Raw genomic sequence first — 21,803 nt, 5'->3', positions numbered from 1 at the left:
AGACCTGAACCACTTCTACATGTCACCAAAATAAAAAATTAAATTAAAAAAAAAAACAGCGGAGCTATTCTGACCGATAGGTCGCTTGTTGATTAAAGCTACCCTGGCTGCAACTGGATTATGTTTTGAAACTATTTTGTTTGACATTATGACATACTGTTGTACATTCTGAACCATATTGAATCACCACGTAAGTAAACATATTTGTGTATAGCTGCAGTGTACACATAATAATGTACAATAAATCCAATCAAATTGAATTTTGGGTCCGCACCCAAAAATCAATGTTCCCAATGAATCACAATTTCAACTTATTATTATACTACTTATGAATAAATTGACCTCAAATTGATATGTGCAATGTCTAATTATTGGTATTCAAACAATTTTCAGTGAATATATTGTTGGTTGTCGGATTGAAAAAAATTATACTCCAGTTACATCTAGTGCATCTCTTTTAAATTCATATTGTAGATAGCTCACATCTCCAACTTCTTACTGTACTGTATTACCGCACTATATAGATGCCAGGGTTGACTGTGTTACCGAAACCATTGATATTTTCAACTGAGATCTATAGCATGTGGTCTAGCTAACATTGGTTGTAATCTAGTCGTTATATGGCTATACAATTGTCCATGTGTCGGGTAGAGTTGCCGATGATCATCCTATCATTTGAAGCAATCAGACTCCAGAGATATGATTTGATGCAGCGGCTTAAAAAGCCGACTGAACATACAAAGCGCTAGATGACAAGACACACGGATCTATAATTAACCGAACTATGGTAATTGCCTAGCTGATCTCGTTTCACATATTGACACTTCCTCGGCATAATCTTTTTAAAGTGCAATTATAGCGGTTGTGGTTGAGCTTTAATTAGCGAAACTTTACCCCATTTACCTTGTTGGTTCCTCACATTACAGTAACTGTTGAAGTATGTCTGCCTAAAAAAAGCCCCAGTGTTGTACATTCTCATTTGAGTAAGTTCACTCAGTGGAACCAATACTGCCTTTGGGGGGGAAGAAAAAAACTCCATTTTTTGCATTCCGAAAAAGATTATTGGATAGGCAGTGATGAGTACAATGAAATAAACGAGAGTCAGAAAAGATAGAGAAAGATACAAAAAAGTGTTTGACAATAATGTCTGTGTTTATTGTGTGAGCCATCCGAAGGAGGTAATGTTTGTTGATCGAAACGGCTGGGTTTTATGTACAGTGCAAGCTTCTATTGATTTTTCCATTCCAGAAGTGAAATTAAGCCCAGCTTAAGAGGGATATTATATCTTGTAATATGAAGCGCTAGCAAGCCATAGCAACAATACCAAGGGAACCAGAAAAAACGCTAACTTGGCACGGTTCAGTGGATATACTTTCACATTTGATGATGTGCCCTAAACATCGCATACAAACAGTCATTTTTGTGTAAATTAAAAATAAAGCTATACCATATGCCCAGGTTAGCAGTTCAATTCCGATCTGATAAGTTTTTGTAATAGATAGGAGACTTGGCTAATGCAGTGATAGCAAGATTTCGCTTGCAAGCACGGCAAGTTGTGTCTAAATAAAGGGCTTGTCAACTGCATACCATTCGACCATCAGTATCAACATTGGCATCAGATTTACTCGGTCCCACATACTCTTAGTATACATGGATATACTGCAAGTTTCCTGTTTAGTTCTAACAGACTATCCCCATATGACCAGGGAAACTACACACTGATTATTCTATATATACTGTTCATGCTTTTGATAAAAAATTCTCCTCATCACGCTCACCAACATATGGAAAGTCTGGTCGCAAGATCACAATCTATTTCAAATTACAGTCATATGGTCAGAGGGTGTTATCTTGTACTTGTTAACTTGCTAGTGAAAATTATTTGCAAATGTTGCCGTTGTTGCCATGGTAACAGAATTATATTATGTCGGTTTTGATTTGAATTTGTTCAGTCCAGAATTTGAATTTTGTAAATAAATTTCTAATTGTAGTTTTCTTAAAAGCTACGGAACCACTACATTTGGGTTAGATATTTAGAGGATAGGGGTGGTGGTAGTGGTAGTGGTGGTAGTAGTGACGATGATGATGATAGTGGTGGTGGTGGTGATAATGATGATGATGATGATGATGGTTTTTATGGGGTGTGGTGGTGATAGTGATGGTGGTGGTGATGATGATGAAGGTGGTGGTGGTGGTTTTTGTGGGGGGTGTGGTTGTAATGATGGTTTTGGGGTGTTGTGGTGGTGATAATGATGTAATATTGACAATAGTGAAGACATTAATAGATTTTTTTTATCTGATCCTGAGATTTAAATATAACTTAGAAGGAAATGAGAAAAATCGTCGCTCGAATTTCGATTGCAATTCTCCATAAAATTTAGTAGGTACACTGGTGAATTACAAAAATCCCATAAATTTTATTTTGAGGGGATTGGTATAATCCTTATAGCTGAGATAAAAGCATAGTGTTCCAGGCACCTGGTTCTGACTTATCAATAAAATCAGACAAGTTTCATCAAATCCGTACCCTGCTCGAAAATCCGTAAAATTTTACTTCCTGTCGTAAGCCAGCCGGGGTAACATTAATGGAGTCGTTTTATGAATAGCAAGATTTTACAGCCAGACAGATGCAGAAGTCGTCCAATATTACTTCAGTTCTTTTTTTTTTTTGCAAGCAAGTAGGTGAAGGTTCAACTTTTGCTGAATGCACACAGGAAAGGTAGTAACATTTTATAGCCGTAAACTGATATATTTATGAGAATGGCTGTTTGGCTGAACTAAGCTCAACGAGAGCTGCTCTATTACTCATAAATTGAAATTATCCAGGTGAAAATATAATAACAGCCAGTCTGGCGTGTCAGGTCCATAAAAAAGTGAAAAGATTTTTATATTTACGATCGGTTCTAAAAGTTCACCAATTGGATGTAGTTTGGTATTTTGTCGTAAAAATGCCCACACTGATCAAATCTTGATGTATGAGCTTAGAAACCATGCAACTAAAAAGTATTTCATTTTGTAAGCCCTTCAGTGTACTAACTAAACAGGATAACTTTTTTATATTTGCTCAGACTACAGATGTAGTTCAGAAATATATACTACTCCTGATTTTTTTGGTGTGAGAAGGTAGCCAACTTGCATTTTTGGTCACTTTAATATAATGTGCTGGTCGCCAGGCATCAATTCTTGTTGTTTGTTCTATCATGCAGGACTGCCTAGCCGTCCAACAGTTAAGCCTGATTGCCCGCATCCCTCCAGTCAATTTTTCATGGTTGCCTTCACATTAATACGGATCGATGTGGTGTCCTGAAAAGTCCGCCTTTGTCCCTCCACCATCCGGCACTCTGACAAGTCTCGGAGAAAGCTAACCTGAAAGAGCTTCTATTATAAGGAGCCTATCAGTTAGACACTCTGTCAGGCTTTCACTCCTGCCTTGATACACCAATAATAGCCGTACTATTGAGTTGGAAGGAGGCTCAGAACCCATGCCGTGGTGAATGATTACAGCAAGGGTTACTGAATGTACTTCACACATTGATTGAAGTTAGATAGTTGGCTGAACACTGAACACCCCCAGATAAAGAACTATAGGGAAATGATGAGAATAAACTTGGCCATGAAAGTTGTATGTAGATGGCTATATGTTTTAGTCTACTCCATGGGATGTAACTAGACAGATAACAGAATCATGGTCACGTAAACAAACACATGTCTGGCTCTACCCCTTAGTTCACTTAGCTCCCTGCTATGTTGTCTAGCATAACAATGAATACCAGTTGTCCCCGAATACACAGCAGTATGTTGCCGAAAACAGGTTCTTCAACTTTGTAGCTGCAAGCTGTTTTGTTTTAAATTTTGCACCTGAGTTAGACATATTATTATTTCATAAGCTTGATATCGTTGGAAAGGTTCAGTATTAAGTGACACAAGCTGAGTTGATAAACTTTTTACTCAAGTGAAAATACTCAACATAAAACCTTGATGAAACTATTCCAGTATAATGTTAATGTCGAGGCATACCTTCTATGACTTTACAAATGTCTTCTGGCATTGTTCGAACAGTTGGTTGCATAGTAGGGATTTGCTTGGACTTTTCTCTACATATAGTAAATTACATCAGTGCCTTGTTTATAAGTTACAACAGGTTTGAGTTCAGTCAGTTTCAAGTGATGGTTAAGTAAGTAGAATACTGTGAGTACCTTTTAAACATGCCATAAACTTTATCCCCAAACACATATAAAAGTCAGCTTGCGCCCCTTTAACAGTGTATTTGTTAAGGGTGGTAAGCAGGTAAAATCTACCCGAGTCACCCCAGTAATTTTACTGAAGTGCCCCCCATCAAATTCACTGTACAATACATTGGAAACTATGTCAGTTTTACCATAGTACCCCTTTCTGTTATTGGGGTCCCCAACCTTTTACAAAAAAAACTCTGTTAAAGTATGTAAAATCTACCTGAGTTCCCCAAGTATTTAACAACACCCCCCCTATGATGACACGAGGAAGATGAAAATAAACAATGTACTACAAATATGGCCCATTGTTTTGTAATAACTAATCGTTGATAAATATACTAATTTGATAATATGGTTTCTGTGGTAACCATCACAAAATGAAAATATTAAAATATAAATAACAGACACATTTGCATCATAAATTTGACCTCATCAAACTGTCATACTAAAATCCTGTGTTATTATTAACTTTAATGAAAGTGTTACAGATTTTATGATGCTGTGTTGTTATGAGCGATGAATTATTTATTAGCACAGGATCAAAATTTGACTGGGGATCATAAAAAAGACTACCATATTGGTGTCACAACTTCAAAGAGATGTTCAGTTCATTTTTTCGACAAAAAAATCGAGTTTTGTTAATTAAAAAATAGTAAGATAAAATTTCCATGGATCTTGATTAGTTCCTAGGGAACTATTTCCATGGTCCTCACCAGAAATGTTTTCTTATCTGTTGCTTTCAAAGATTGTGTACATATTTTTCTTCTCTATTGGAATATAAATTTAAATTCAAATTTAATTCAATTTAGAATTCAATGAAAAATTTTTTAAAAAATAAAATTTTACATCATTCACTCATCGTGTGCTTATGCTAAGATTCTTCTCTCGCTACCATTGTCAAAATAACAATACAGAGATCCGTAGTCATAAAAGTGTTGAAATCCAGGAAATTTTCTTGAATAAGATAACAGAGGAACGTTTGTAATCCGGAAAGATTATGTTGTTTATAGCATTTTCCGTTGATGACTTACTTGTAGGTGTATCTTTTTCAAGTCTTAACATCAAAGGATGAAGTTAATTAGAAGGCATTGCAAATATTGTCACAGTACACTTTGAAATGTCAGGAGTCGTCCAGGAAACTCTAAATCTCCTGAAGTATGTCAAGTTCATTCTCAAGGGACAAGATAGAATCAATTGTTACTTGTTGTAATTCTGTGCATCATGGGTAACTAGGGGGTTTCGTTCTATGTGTATGGAATACATGAACAGTTGGACAAGACAAACTTGGCTGTCTGGCATGACAATATTGTTGAGTCAGATAGCCAAGTCTTTGTGCTTACCAGCAGTGCACTGTATGGAGCTGATTTTGGTGACTATGACAGTCTCCACGTATGACAATCTAAGTTTCTCTGACAGAGTTTGTCTGATTTGGGTGATAAGTGACAGTCCAAGCTTGTCAACTAAACTGTAGCTGATTTTGGTGATGTGCGACAGTCCAAGTTTGTCTGCTCAATCGGTAAATTAGAAAACGAATTGAGAACATTCTAACATGATTTGAATTTCTTATGTTCCTACATGAAGTATATTTGGTATCATTTCCTCAAATTTTGCAGCAACATAAAACCAATGCTGCAAATTTTCAACTAACACAATTTATCAAGATGGAATTCAGCTATAGTTACTTCATATTATTATTAATCACTTCGCCTGATAAATTAGTCTTTCGGAGTAAATGTGATATTTTGATTGATGTGTGTGTATGTAGAAGTCACACACATTTATGTACACTTTATACTTCATAGTAACACAGGAGTTACTCCTGGTTGCAGACTATCAGCCAAAAGTATTTTTTTTTCTGGGGATATCCGCTGTGTGCTGTGTCAGTAACAAGAATTGTATCCTTGAGAGATGGCAATTACTGCACATTTATCAAGGCAAACAAGACAGAAATTGGCCTGCTGAAGAAGTTATGAGCTTATGAGTAACTCTGCTGTCAGCTAGACCCTGTATCACTCAGTATTTATTGGCTTCAGTGGGAAAGTGTATACTTAGTGTGCTTAACACCAGTGTAAGCGGACTGTGGCGGGTCCGGGTGAAAGTTGTACACCCAACAAAAACATGTCTGACTTTCAGCCATGAAATTCAGATTGTTTAACTTTATTCAACCTTAGCGCTGTGTTTGTAATGTAAGTATTCCTAGACGGGTAATTATGGGTTTTGTTTGAGTGACTGACCTTACAGAATGTCAAGGCCAAGGAAAAAGCAAGGAATTGATCTGTTCTACTTTCACTGTTATAATCTTACATATACAAACTTATTGTGGACACCTGCTTGAGAACAAGTTTTCGCTAAAAATTACAAAATTTGTGGCCACTAAGATGGCATCAAAAACACAAAATAATGTATAAACCAGAAATAAGGTATAAATTGTGTTTGGAAACTTCTTTAAATTTGAACATAAATCATTTACCTTCAAAAAAACCAGAAAAGAATAAAAACATGATCACACCCAAAGAAATATTTCTTGGCAAGTACAAGTTTACCACTTGATACCTTTAGCTAGCCGTACATATGCAACATGTGACAAACAAATTCTTCTAGTCCGCATAATGCAGGAATACAGGTTAAAATCTCTTTACGTTACCAAAATCATTTTTACGATTTTGAGAGTGTGAAAACACCCAAATTTGAAGTTGAACTTGAAAGTATGAAGATATATAGTCACTAAAGTTGAAGTTTGTAATTCTATGATGCAAGACTGAATGTCTGAAGGTGAACAATTTATGTTTGTGATTTTTGAGAGATCATGTAAAGTCAAGTTTGATATTGTAAGACACTTAGATCAAGTTTCCAAAGTCAAAGTTTTAGGGGAAAAGGTCAATGTTAAAAAATTTATATTTTGATGTTAACAGACAATTTCAAATCATCGAAGTCAAATATTTGTGAAGTTTGAGCCACTGAGACTAAAACACCAATGTCAAAGATTTCAAGTTTAGAGATCACGATCAAATTCCCCACATCAAAGTTTGCTATTGTGAAGATTATTGAGACATGGTGATTATGGTCGGTCAACAAAGACTGCAAACTTTTATACAAATTTTTTTATTAATCACTCAAGTCAGGACCCTTGCAAGTTTGAGATAGTGAGACCTGCATGGTCATAGATTTTTAAATTTTGAGTTGGAGATCAAATTTCCCAAGTCAAAGTTTGTTATTCTGAGGTATCAGAGAACTGTGCTACTGGTGATAATGGTCGGTCAATAAGACTGTGCAAACTTCAATTGTAAAGCCTCCCGCATGCCTTATCTGTCTCAAGTGATCAAACTCCTATATCTTTCTTCTCTCAACTGGCCTGCTTTTTACTCCCTGACAGCCTGTTCAAGTTTCATTATAATGGCACTGTATAAGAAGTCAGCTTGCAGGGCACAATAACGCCATGTACCACCATGAATGTATATATGTACAGACGACTCTTTGAAATGCCCAGCTAGGCTATCAGCACTCTGTCCGACGTCAGCCTGCAACAAATACACTACACAAAAAAAATTCACTAGTTGAAAAACAGTTCTTCCTCAACACTGCGGAGGTCTGATTGTGCAAGATAAAAAGAGTTGAAAACTTTTCTGTTGATTTTGGAAAGTTGATGAAGACTTTACATCGGATATGTTTTAGTAGGTCAAGATATGATTCTAACAATCGCAATGATTTGACAATGATCGCAATGATTTATGGCTGTTAGGTTAAATTCTGTTCAAATACATTCTTCAGGATTACTCTTGCTTAGATTGTTGTTACATAGGCCATCTGTTTCAGTTAGGTAACTGTCTTTCAACAGAGCAAGTTGGTCCATATTCTAGTCTGCTGTGTGTCGAGTTGCAACCTTTGAAGGATGAATACTTGCCAAATGAGAGCTTTGACTTGTCAGCATGAAGACAGCCAATAATTGCATAAATATATCACAACTTTACAGTAACATTTTGAAAAAAAGTATCACATTTGTGTTATTTCATAGTTGAAAGAAAATTGACAAAAGATTCTTTTAAAAAAACCTGATAAAATTTTGTTAACCTGTAAATTTGGTAGAGTCATAAACTTCACTTTCGTAATTCACCAATCAGGTAGATCGTTTGCGGTGAAGATGTGCTTATCAACCAATCACAGTAATCAAAATAATGCATAACTCAATATGATTGGTTGTTGTCAATAGCCACAGGTGAACTGAATGTCTTGTTGACCAGACACACAGGAAGGTTTTTTGTTTTTTTTTTGCAAAGGAAGAGAGTAGGAGTGTGTGTGGAGTCGAGGTAGAGGTAGGGTTAGAAGGACAAGCAGTCGGCGGCGGCGACGATAAGTAGAGAGTGAAGTGCCAGGGGGTAGAATCATTGTGAATGTTTTCAAATTGTCAAAATGATTCATCAGTTTTGTATAACCACGTCAGATGCGGTGTTGTGATAATACTGTACAGCAAACAAGAGGCCGACTTCAAAACCAGAGACTGGGAAGAAAATTTCAATAAACAGCACATTGCCTGTAATATGGTCCGACAGTTTCAGGTCACCTCTTCCAAGTGACCTAACTGCAGTTGGACAGCTTCCTCTGGCATGCTGATGTCATTATTTTGCAATGAAAGTAGCATGCATATATACACTAGTGTTATCGCATATATAGTGCACTTGTCAATATAGTTCTAATGGAGACCAAGCATTTCATGCCTTGTTGAATTCCACTAGACATTTCGATCAAATTATGAAGTATATTCAACAAACTGCATTGTTATTGTTTTCAATGTTCCCATGCTAGAATCGCCCTGATTGCATGTATCTTGAACATACTTTGACTGCCTTAAATACAAAACAGATAACTATTTTCACAAATTTTTGATGATCAACATTTTTGGTAGTAATTTGTAAAGACCTTGAGAATCAACTGGTACGGCTGTTGACAGGGGCAATTTGATTGTCTTGCATGTATCTTGAATGTATTTTGGCTACCTTAAAAATTAAATTTAAAACATTTCATTATTTTCAACTAAAAATTGTTGCAACATTTTTGATGGTAATTTGTAAAAAACTGTCCTTGAAAGTCAACCAGTAGAGCGTTGACAAGTGCAGCACAAAACATAAACAATCTGTATTGGTTTCAGCCTTTCAGTACCGTAGCTAATGTTTGAACTTGAAGGCACTATATATTCCCACTAAAGCCAGGATCAGTTTCCACTGAATTAAGTAGCTCTTTCAATTTGCCGTGCTCCACTCTATTGAGAGAACATGTGACCCAGGCTTTAGATTTAAATGTCGTGTACTATTGTACGTGTACACCCACAATTGTGACAGTAGATTCATTCGAAATTGAAGTCCACTGTGTTATACATGACAAACACTTGAAAACAAACCAGCCGTCCACAGTTTAACTAGCTGCCAGTGTAGAAGTAAAGACCACAGTACATAACTTCATACCCAACGTGGTGCATTCAGACACAGACATGAAATACATTTAACTGTCTATATTGGGACAGGTCAGTTTATTTTCATCGGAGTATGTCACTTTCTGATTGCTGAACTGAATGAAAAATTATTTTGAATTCAGAAATATAGTCAGCAAATGAGTATAGAACACAGATTAATGTTGTTAGTTGATGGTTAAGTGAAATAGCTTTACCAATAACAGATAGTTGCAGGATTTAAATCGTATATGTGTCAGTGACCATGTGAAAATTGGTGGTGATTTTGGGGTGGGGGTGGTGGGGTCAAACTGATGTTTATTGTCCAAATGGAGTCTCTGAATATGAAAAAATTGTGTCCAAGTCATTACCAACTATAAAGGCCCATGATGCAGTCCCATGTTCTCGTATTTGTGTTATCTTATCATTGGCGATGTAAGGATTACATACAGGATCAATCTTTTGCTCTGGACAAACTTTATCCATAACTCTGCCTGGCAGCTATTTTTTTCGCCTACATGTACATTATAATGGGGAACTTGGTCTTTAAGAAATCTGGGGAAGTTTGACCTTGCGCTATATGTAATGTGTTTAAGATGTTCTAACATGTTGAGAAATAGACAACCCTGTGCCGCAGATGATACAGAAACATATCTGTCGTGCTTGGTTGTTGTGGCAACAGTATTCTTGCGGAGACCGCTGTGATGTTGGTAGTAGTTAGATATGAATAAGTCTATACACACTGGGTTGAAATGTCTACTGCTATGTGTATGCCGCCCCAACAAAGTCTCAACACAGCAGTTCCTAATGCTAAATGCCACGGCTGGTATATCGCTCAACGGCGGGGAGTCTAATAACACTTCCACATCATGAAATTAGAGTTTGCAAATGCTTCAGCTTATAGTATACAATTATTGAAACTCACTCAAGAGTCACAGCCCGAGAAATGGATGACAAAAAAATTCTTTCAGTTTGTTATTGTTTGTTATTGTAGTAGAGATTTTGAAACCTGTGTTTAGAACTGGAAGTGAATTGTTTTGGGAAGGATGGGAAGTGTGGTATGCAACTGTGCCAAATGCTTCCCATGGTTGCCGTGTCAGTTTCCAACTTTTGAGTAAACTGTCCGTGGAAGTAGATTTGGAATTGCGATACTTGGGATAATACCATATGTGTATTGCCTGGAATTACCAATGGATGTCGGAGTTGTACAGTATATGCTGTTAGGGAATGAAACTGTGTAATTACCTTGCATATTGTACAGTTCAAATGTGTGTGTGTGTGTGTGTGTGTGTGTGTGTGTGTGTGTGTGTGTGTGTGTGTGTGTGTTGTGTGTGTGTGTGTTTGTGTGTGTGTGTGTGGGGGGGGGATGTGTACATGTTCTTGGGTCATTCTTTCCTAGCCACTAAATACGGGAGATAAATTATAAGGAGATAGCTAGGAATTGGGCGGTCGGGAAGTTTATGTTTACAATGAGAAATATTTCAATATCTTGTTGATTGGCAGGTATGCCATTTTTGCCCCCAAAATCATCAAATTTTTCCACCAGACTTATCAAGGTTCTTGATCAACTTTTCTGTATAGATTATTATTATTATTTCAACGACTAACTATTCCAGATGTTTGACACAAAATGAACTATAACAACACACATTTTATAATTACCAATCGGGTGGGGTACTCGGATACGGAAAAAGATGCAACTGTGTTTTATTTGAAAAGAAATTTCAGCTGTTGACGATGTTATTTGTGGTTGGTAGGTCTTGCAGGATTTAGCTATTGACAAGGGAAATCTATGCATTCCAGATACGATGATATCATTTGCAGTTCTGCTAGTATCTCCTGTTACTCAACCCAGGTGATGACAAAGCTACAGCAACAGATGCAGATGTGAGATTCCACAAGGGCTACATTCCTTAGCTTACTTGTTATTTTTGCATACCAGGCCCCCTAAGTTTGTGGTGTAGTGCGAGGTCTTGAAACTGTTCAGATTTAGTGTTGTGCAGTGATGAGGTTTCGAAAGTTCTAAGATATTACAATGCTAACAGCAACCAAAACAGTTCAATTTTTAGGAAAATCTGGATCTTGACACTGAAAAGAAAGTATTGTTAAATTTTGTCGGAAACTAAAATGACAAGTTACATATATATACCATGAAATAGGACAGAGTTCAATTTTGATTTGTTTTCATTCAGAAATAAAGAAGTTATTACTGGTCAAATATGTGAAAAATATCTGATACAGAATTGTAAAATTTGGTAACGAAATGTTGACGACTCATTCTGAAACACAAAGTAACAAATCAAGCACAGAAAATTTGAAAATTGTGATGACAAACATAAATAAATAGATTTTAAAAAAATCCAGAAATTGCAAAGGTTTGCTTTGTTATCAAAGCAAAATGTCAACCAATCAATCGTACATTCCACTGGTTCAGTGAAAAGAAAATATTGGGAATTCAACATTCAGTGAAAAATATGTGACGCATATGATTCAGACTGTGGAAGTTCTTCCACATGAATGGAAGGTATGGTATATGTTAACCCTTCAGAGGCCTGCACTTGTCGGTCAAAAAATACACACCAAAAATTTCCTCCTTTTGTGCATTTTTTGGGGAAAAAAATTCAGTTCATTTTGTACCTACTTCGATTGAAGGCTCTTAGTGTTACCAAATCAACATCATGTGTATCAAAATTTGGACTGAATTATTTGATAGAAAAACATTCAGAAAAAAATGTGAAAAAGTATTTGGATTAAGCCTAGAGCCAATATATCTGGAAGGCACAGGATACTTTACTATCATACCGGTAAATATTTGGAACCAAGCCTGAGAATATCCCAAACAAATATTCCCAATGGATTTTAAGAAGCGTGTGCGCTTGGATAGAATATGCTTGTGGTAGTATCATATGGTCTCTGTGTCCGCATGAAATGAAATCGATTACATGTACGGTTCTAACCACAACTAGGATTCTATTTGCTGTTCTCAGATTTACGTTACTGAGATATTTTTGTTTGGAGAGATTTTGACGTCTGTAATTGTGAGATAATTTTACTTTATGCTTAAAAAGATAATTAGGCAGATAACTGAGATGTAAATGAGATCATGAATATGTAAATTATATGTTAATTGAGCTGATATAAATAATATATTTGCAAAATGAGAAATATTGAAATAAAAATTGTTTCATGTGAAACAAGTAAAGAGTTACTGTATTGGTGTGTCTAGTACATTAAGTATGATACACTATTTTAAATATATATTTCAAAAACAAAATTATTAAAATTTAACATTAAAGTGTCCTTTTCGATGAGCAGGTTTGGGTGTTTATTTTGGATTCTGAATTTATAAAATATTTTTATCATGTGTCATTTATCTTGAAAAATCAATGTGAAACAACATATGCCAAGTCTGTGTTAGTTACGAGACACATTGCAAAAGAGCTTTAAAAAAAAATGTAAGAAAAATTTGTTCAATAACAAACATTTTACACCTTTTTCAGTCTTTTGCAATTTATTAAGTTACAAACAAGGCCTTGGCTTATGTTGTTTCACATTGATTTTTCAAGCACATTTTGTCGGACACCATGATAAATTTTTTATATAAAGTTAAAATCTGACTTCAAATCTCTTCTATGACAAGAGATCCTAATATTCTCTCTGAGTAGATACAGACCATTTATTTGAGAATGTCAAATTATGTGAATGAACTTGAAAGATAAAAAACTAATTTAGTAGTAGAACTTGATAACAAAATGTTAGTAGATTTCATAGATTCTAATAAAATGAACACTGAAAGGTACTATTGTTTTTTGTACACACAAACAAGTATAAAGTAGTTGGTAATGTTGGAATGTCATGACGATCCCTGGAGAATCCTAGTTTAATATTGCAGCCTGTATCAGTTTAAGGTCTGTTTATTGTTTGATGGGACCCTAATGGTACCCTGTAATCATGCAATAGTGCAGGCAAGTTTTTTACACGCACTGTTTTCTCCTGATATTGTTATCCCAGTAGCCTTAAAATGCTATAAGGTGGTATTGAATCATTTTGAGTTCACCAGAGAGTTTTGAGATTCGACACACATCGATAACACTTGACTAATATCCCAGTGTCTTAGCTTTCTACTTTAGCATTCCTTCGTAAATGCCAAGAATAATGAGTTTTTCAGCACTGCAATCTGGTTGTAAATTTGAAATTATCACCGAGAGCTGAGTTTTAATTAACTTAGATCCTGTACCTGTTGACTTTCTCTACAATCACCATGGAGATGATTGTAGTGGTCATCGTAGCACGTATAGGAAACTAGACTACATTTTAATCTGTTGAAGCGGTAATATAAACCAATGATGTTGTATTTGGAGCGGAAGGTGTAAGCTAACCACAAATCTCTGGCTATTACTTTGCAGCCATTCTATATTTAAAAAAAAAAAAAAAAAAAAAGTATGCTAAATTGCTGTGTATATGGTGATAGCAATAATTTAACAGGACGTCAAGAATTTTTTACAAAAACACAAAAATTATCGTTTGAAGAAACTATAAGAGTTCTGATATATTTTCCTCTTTTTTTTTCTACAGGTCTGAAAATTTGGCAACAATTTGTATGTTTGAGTTTGAGGTGAATAATTCCACTGCTGATAGTCCTGACTCTGTACACATCAGTTGGCGAATAGACTATGAAATAGGAACGGAATTACGCAATGTGAGGACAACGTCAGAATTTGCAGTCAACACAGGAATGATTGAAGCATTGGTGCCTCTCAGAAAAGTAAGTTTGACCTTTTGGAGTTAAGGAACTACTGAAAATCTGTAAATTTGCACTAAAGTCTTATTTTCACTTATTTCATTGAAAAAGAACTAGTAACTAAAGCGCCTTTTTTTGGTACATGAACATAATGTACATGTACCAGTCTAGTAATTACTAAAAATTAGTCTTTGAGAACTAGCTAAAGACAGAAAAATCACACAATTTTCTGGTAGTGAAAATATCTCACTTTACTGTTGTACAGCGCCCTCTATTGTTTGAAGATGTGTATTGAAACAGGAAAGTACAGACAACCATGCCCTGTGTTTATATGTGATGTAAGGCCTGACCCAAATCCATGCCACTGAGCCTTAAAATGGTAGCTTCTGGTCGAAAAATAAGTGTTGATTATGAAATAGAATCATTTATTTCATATTTAGCAATATATTAAAGGAAAGTGTGTATTGAAATTATAATGGAAGTTGATTTTTATTTTGTTTGTTTATTTCAGTATAAAGATCTAGTCAACTCGGCCTTGTTGAATGGTAGAGTGGTGACGTACCCATTGAGTGTATTTGCCGTTGGTTACGGTAGTGGTGTCGAAGATGTCACCAACAGAGCGCACTGTGTGTCAGTTAACCCAACCATACTGAAGGTACTTAGTTCAACCGATATTAGTATAGACCACTCTTTATTTTATTTTTATTTTTTTATTTTTGGGGGGTCTGGTTCAGGATGTTATAATGTACACAGATATCGACAGACATTTCTCATTGATATGTGTTTGCATATGATATGCAGACAACTTCTGCCATGTTGATTTGATCATGTCATCAAATCTCCCTACTTCTCACTCAACTCTTTCAAAAAAAAATTCAAATTTTCAATTTTTTTTTCAAATTACGTAAAAAAAAGTTGAGGATCGGCAGTCAAAAACTAGGTTTGGGCAAGTTATACCCAAACCAAACAATTATTTGTTGCCCTTACAGACAAAGAAACGACAGTTTTGGTAGTAGGCTTGAATTCAGTCAAATGGTTTTGTTCACAACTACAGATGGCACTTGAGGGAGTAAAAATTGTTTGTGCACATTCTTAAATTTAATAAATTTTAATAAAATATTTATGTTTTTGTTCTGGCTGCAGGTAGCTGAGGATTGCACAATGGTTTACCTAGATGGTACAGAGGTAGATGGCGCTGTAGATATCAACATTATGGTTCATTATGATGGTTTCACTAAGGCTGTCACTTTTAATGTGTGGATACCAGAATTACCACTGACTATAACTCTAACTGATGATAAACTGAGTCTTATCAAGAGTTGGAAAGTTCCTGAGACAGTGTGGATGGAAAGGTATAGATGTTTATAATGTTGTTGTACTGCAGTTCTGTGTGTTGAACTACCTAACTAACTGAATGACACTTTCTCTCTCTCTTCCATGCTGTTATATGCACTTGTTGTTTGGTCTGTCTCTGTCTGTAATTGGGAGTTGGATGAGGAGATTTGTGAATGGGAAGTGCAAGAGGACTTACGTTTGTGCCATTGTGTGTGTGTGTGTGTGTGTGTGTGTGTGTGTGTGTGTGTGTGAGGAATAGGAGAGGGCTCATAGTTTGTAACAGTCCACAATATCAAATCGATGTGTTATTGAGTTTCGTAACACAACCAAGCCTTTATCACACAAATGTGAATGCAAAATAACGACAGTCTAAAAAATATCAAAGTCTAAAGATGTATCTATTGTCATGTTGAAAATCAAAAGTATACATCTCACTGAAATGACAAATATAATCTGTAAGAAAATTTTATTAATTACTTGCTCAACAGTGTGGAGCAGTGAGATCCATCGTTTGTGAACTTTGACCTTTTGTGTGTTTGTTGTTTGTTTCATTTCTCTGTCTTCTTGATTGCATTATTAGATATCCCAGGAACACTGACTACAGCAACCCGACATCTTTACTGAAAGAAGACACTGGGCGTGAACACGAACGTAACCGATGTCACCTGCGTCATCAGGACGCTATGGTGGACGTATACACACGTTTCAACGCCCCTGATGAAAACACAGGACACCGAAAGTACCTGTTCAGTGACTCTCTGATGCAGAGAGTAACTCATCTCATTCAAGGTCAAATGAAGGTCGCTGATAAGAAGATAGCTGGTATCCATGGCCACCAAGTGATTGGCCTCTTCCCAGGAACCACAAACGTAGAGGTAAGCTAAATAAGAGACAAAACTGTTATTTTAATATTGTGATCCAAATTAGTTGTATAATGTGAATACAGTCAAACCTCATAGGCACAAATAATTCAGTTCGTTATCCGTATTTCGTTATAATTGTACTGACACAGGGGGGGGGGGGGGGGCTATTCAACTTGGCACAGCATGTTGGAAGTACAGAGGCTTATATTACATTTCATCATTTTATGAGAACAGTTGTATGACCTCTTTACATAACAGTTCACTTATTTTACATAATAGTTCACATTTACAAACAAATTTGAAGTTCCCCTGGCATTTCATGTACACATAAAGAGGCCATAAAACTGTTCTTATCAAACCATGAAATGTAAGACCAGCCCTATACTGTTCCAACATGCTCTGTGCCAATTCAATTGTTTACTTTCCCTGTTTGTAACAGGTTCTGTTTGTTCAAGGTCTGATATGTGGCAGGTGTATTTTTCAGGCAGCCACAAATCCTAGGAAATTTAAAGATTTTTATCTACAAGCTGTCCAAATACTTGATATTAGAAAGTTTGAAGGGAATTAGCACTTTGGAGATGTAATGGGATATTGTAAAAATATTTCATTGTTTGTAAATATTTATGGCAGTCTAATGTGTAACGTTATAATTTCGTACTTTTTTCAGGTTTTGGCACCAAATACTAATGATATCCTTGGTATCAAAGAACTGACTGTGGCCAGTGACAAAGTGTCTGTTATTGACTTACAAGTCAATCTAGTCACAGGACTGGCCTTGTCAACTAAAAATTACCCAGCACAGAAAGACGTAATAGTAGCCAAAGCTGTGGCACAGAGGGCGCTCTTCGCAGAAAATCAGGTATTGTTTTCCACTTTGTTGTTAACATAATAAGTGCAAATTTAAAGTTATTTTTACATGTTGGTAATTTACCAATGTTACTATTTACTCATTTATAAAGTGCCTGGTAAATTTTGGTTAGTTTTATTTTGGTTTTTCGGCAACAAATTTCAAGTGTGGAGGTAAAAACTGAATTTACTATTAGAAGTAATGACCATCAAATAACTAAGTTTGTACATCATACCGAGAGGACATTTAGCAATTACTTGTTATCTTGTGAATAAAAACATTTATTTTCTCGAAAAATTGCCCCCAAAAAACCGCTGATCATTTTGTCGTATTTTTTATTACAGAAAGGGTTCATTGATATCACCCTGTCCTTTGACGACGGTAAGACAATGTCTCTATTGAATGCCGACATGATGGAATACAGTATCGAGATGACTAGCTTTGATAATATTGTTGCACCCAGTCCCTTGGATCATCCACCAGGACTTATTGCACTTGCCGAAGGAACCACCGGAGTCTTGCTGAAGTTGAAATTGCCGGAAGCTTGCCAGAAACCAAACAAACCAAACAAACCCGCCAAGGAGCTCAAAGCCACTATTCTGTATGTGAACGTGGAATTCACCGCCAATGGAAGGTACACGATCATGAACAAAACCAGGAACGGCTTCGATCCGGGAATTCTGCATACAGAGCCTTATTCTGTACAAGATGGTTATGCGGACGGTGAGGAGGATGAGGAGAAAGAGAAAGCTGCTATGTATGATGGTCCTGTGTCAAATAACATTCCAGTGGAAATATCAAATGGAGAAGAAGATGAGGGGAATGAATCAGATTATGAGCCAGCAGATGAACGGACCCTTCCGCAAGAAACTACCAAGCTGTCCGAGTTAGAAATCGGCATGTATGCCTTGCTTGGAATCTTCTGCATAGCTATCATTGTGTTTCTAGTAAACTGTATTTTATTTGCCGCTCGTTACAAAAGTAAAAGACTTCCCAACGATGGAAGAACAGTTGCAAATGCACATGATTGGGTGTGGCTGGGAAAGCCGCCAGATTGTGTGCCTGTCAATGGCAGTATACATGAGACAATACCCTTAGACATAGCATCCTCTGTGAGAGATGCCCAGGCTGATAGGGAGGGGGAAGATGGGGAACATGGTAGCGATAGTGAAAAGTATGATGGGAGAAATATCCCTAGTGGGGAACAGGGTAATAATGAACTTGTTGATGGTGATGGTGGTGGTGACGACCACCATGATCTTGAAAATGGCTTCAATGGGAACAACAGCGAAAGCGGTTACCATAGCAAATCAGGATCGCAAGAGATTCGAATCACAATCAACCCTGGACATAGTGAGGGTGAGGAGGAGGAGGAGGAGGAGGAGGAGGAAGTTGTTGAAAATAGTGAAAATACAGACACTAAAAGTGGAGACAATGGGGAGGAAGTACAAACAAGTGAGAACGACACAAAATCAAGTGTAGATTTTTCACATACGAGTGCGACGGAAGAACTTGCGCCGCACTTAGAACAATTGAAGGAGAGTAGAGCGTGATTACCCTTGCCTTTAGAGAATATTAGAAGAAATCAAATAAATAATGAAAATTAAATAATATTGACCCACAGTCAGAGGGTATATCTTTTTGAGAAGAGAAAATCTCAAAGTTGTCCGTTTGTATGGTGTGATCCTCCAAGAGGATTGGTGTACAGTTTACAGAATCATTCACCAACTGTATTGCATGTACAGGTGTGAAACTTCACAATATGCTAATTTTTATCACACTTTTTGAAATTCTGGAATGCTCCAGTTAGTGTCATAGTCAGTATGATTTGATCATCAGATTATGAAAATGTTACTTGTAAATATAATGCTTATGTTTTCATGTAGTGTATAGGTTAAAAGTGTGTGTGTATGTATGTATGTATGTATGTATGTATGTGTGTGTGTGTGTGTGTGTATGTATGTATGTATGTATGTATGTATGTGTGTATGTGTGCGATGTGATGTATGCCTACTTGTGTATCTGTGATTGTATGCGAGTGTGTTTGTTATGTTCATACATTGGTGTGTGTATGTGTATGCATGCGTTTTCATGTGGCAACAATATCGCAAAGTGCTTAATGTAGTTAATTGTGAAATCATTGACAGCCCAACCAATCATATACGGTGATGTTCTATAGAAGTTTCATGTTGAAGCAAAACAAAAAAGAGTTATTACATTTGCCATTTGTTTGTCTCTCGTGTGTGTGTAATGTGTGTGATTGGGACAAATTTTGAACAATTTAAAGTTACCTTACCATGACAATCCAAAGACAAAATACTGTTTGTTTAATAAACCCACCAAAACTCTTTTGTATCGATGTAAAATTTCACAGAATTTACAGAAACTACCATTATATCGTGAATATAAATGTTGAAAACATTGTTTTATATAGATGTATACACCATTTGTAAGGAAAAATGTACTTGGTTAAAATTATAGACTGTACGATGTCGTGTTATGCTGCCCTCAACAGTCTTGACTTGAAAGAGGTTGGCCAATGCATGAGGGCGCCCTAACACGACATACCTGTCAGACATCCATAACCCAACTCTGTTCATGAACTTCATGACTCCTAATAGTTCAGACACTATTTTGAGAGAGAATTCACAAAACAAAAAATGTGACCAAAGAAAAATTTGCAAACTCATTGACAAATAAGTGTGATATATTATGCTCATAATCAGCATGTATTCAATATACCAGTTATATGTTTTGAAAATTTGGTTTAAAATGTGACTTTATGTCTATCAGCTGTTCCAGAAAAATCTCCCTCTCAATGTGTCTGTTGTCTCGCTCGAATATCACTAACAAAGCTCATATTTTTAGTAAAATATTGCACCCCCCAAAAAAAACCACCAACAACAAAACTGGGACACTTTCCCAAGCGGAGTCACATGTTTTTTCGGAGTTGTAATTACTGTGAATGTATGTATTTTGGCTCCAATTTTGAAGTAGAGCATAGTTGGTTAAACAATTTCTGCAAAAATTGCAGTACCTGAAAGTTTGATTCACGTCCATTGGTGAAGTCCATAATAATACAGATAGTACACACAGATTGATTCTGTTGGTTGTGATTCAAAACATGAATGTATGAAATAACATGGCTACCCCAAAAGTACACGTACACTGCGTTCAAAAATTTTTATCCACCAAAAGAAATTTGAGACACAGTATGATGAATCATCTTTCTGCTAAATGTTTTTTGCATGTGCCAAAATAAATACGTCCAAAGTATATGAAGTAAAATAGGAATGAAATCCACTGAACCTTTTAGTTAGAAAATCATTGAATGTAATACTTCACTATGTTTGCACTTTTATGTCTGTTGTAAATTTTCCATCAATTCGATTCAAAACAGTTCCTCTTTCAATGTAGCCTGTTTATGGCAATCACGGTTTATTCTGTTCATTCTCTCTCATACCTAGGTTTGTTACTAGAACTGCAAAATACTGCTAATTAGGTTTGAACATCTCAACTCAGAATTGCCCAATCAGCTTGTTGTCACCATGGTGTATTCAAATGTATGCAGATAACACATGTAAATGACGTGTATGCAAATGAACATGTGCAGTTGAGATGTGCGTTCACCTGCATATACTTCATTTTCATGGGTGTTATCTGCATACATTTGAATACACCATGGTGACAAGAAGCTGATTGGGCAATTCTGCATTGAGATTTTCAAACTGTATTAACAGCATTTTGCAATTTTAGTGTCAAACTTACTTTAATATGAGAGTTTGAACGAATGCGAGATTGAAGGCACCATAAACAGGCTAGTTACAAAGGGGAGCATGACTTTCTGATGATTCCTACTTTGCGTATAAGCATTACCTCTGGTATGTTTCTTTTCTGTACTGTTACTATAATGTGCCAAAAGTGTTGAAGGCAATTCTTCTTCTGCTAAAAGCAACGTCTATGTTCAGAATTTGTCGGTCGTCTCAAAAATGTCTCAAAAATTTGAATGAAACTAAATTGTAGGAAGAGAAAGGTTTGAAATGAGAAGGATTTGGGGGGAATTAGGTTCGCAAGTTCAATTTTATGTAATTTTATTTGTCAATCATTTCAGAAAATAGAATGATACCAAAATGGTTTTAAAATGTACTGATATTGGGGGGGGGGGCATAGTTTCTTTTTTATGTGTGATGAAAATAAAGCATCATCTTCTAGATGTATTCCCTTGTATCCATGACAAAAAAGAAGATGATAATATTCCAGGAAAGGTCTGGAACTAGAATCCACCTATCCCTCTGGCTGTGCGAGTCCATACATACAAATCTGTACAGTTGGAGCAAGACGAAAG

The 21,803-nt window shown here is 36.1% G+C and overlaps 1 protein-coding gene across 1 annotated transcript in view; it reads left to right on the top strand.

The window, feature by feature from the left end:
* LOC144449160 (transmembrane protein 132E-like) overlaps positions 1-19,230 on the top strand; it is a 47,640-nt gene extending 28,410 nt beyond the window's left edge. The window contains exons 4-9 of the mRNA XM_078139635.1: positions 14,248-14,437; positions 14,925-15,068; positions 15,557-15,765; positions 16,329-16,623; positions 17,279-17,470; positions 17,803-19,230. Of these exons, the coding sequence (XP_077995761.1) occupies positions 14,248-14,437; positions 14,925-15,068; positions 15,557-15,765; positions 16,329-16,623; positions 17,279-17,470; positions 17,803-19,011 (2,239 nt within the window). The 3' untranslated portion in view covers positions 19,012-19,230. The remainder of the gene's footprint in view (positions 1-14,247; positions 14,438-14,924; positions 15,069-15,556; positions 15,766-16,328; positions 16,624-17,278; positions 17,471-17,802) is intronic.
* The last annotated feature ends 2,573 nt before the right edge of the window (positions 19,231-21,803 follow it).

The sequence above is a fragment of the Glandiceps talaboti genome, chromosome 18 (assembly GCF_964340395.1).
Source record: "Glandiceps talaboti chromosome 18, keGlaTala1.1, whole genome shotgun sequence".
Lineage (NCBI taxonomy): Eukaryota > Metazoa > Hemichordata > Enteropneusta > Spengelidae > Glandiceps > Glandiceps talaboti.
This window is presented reverse-complemented; position numbering and strand designations above follow the sequence as displayed.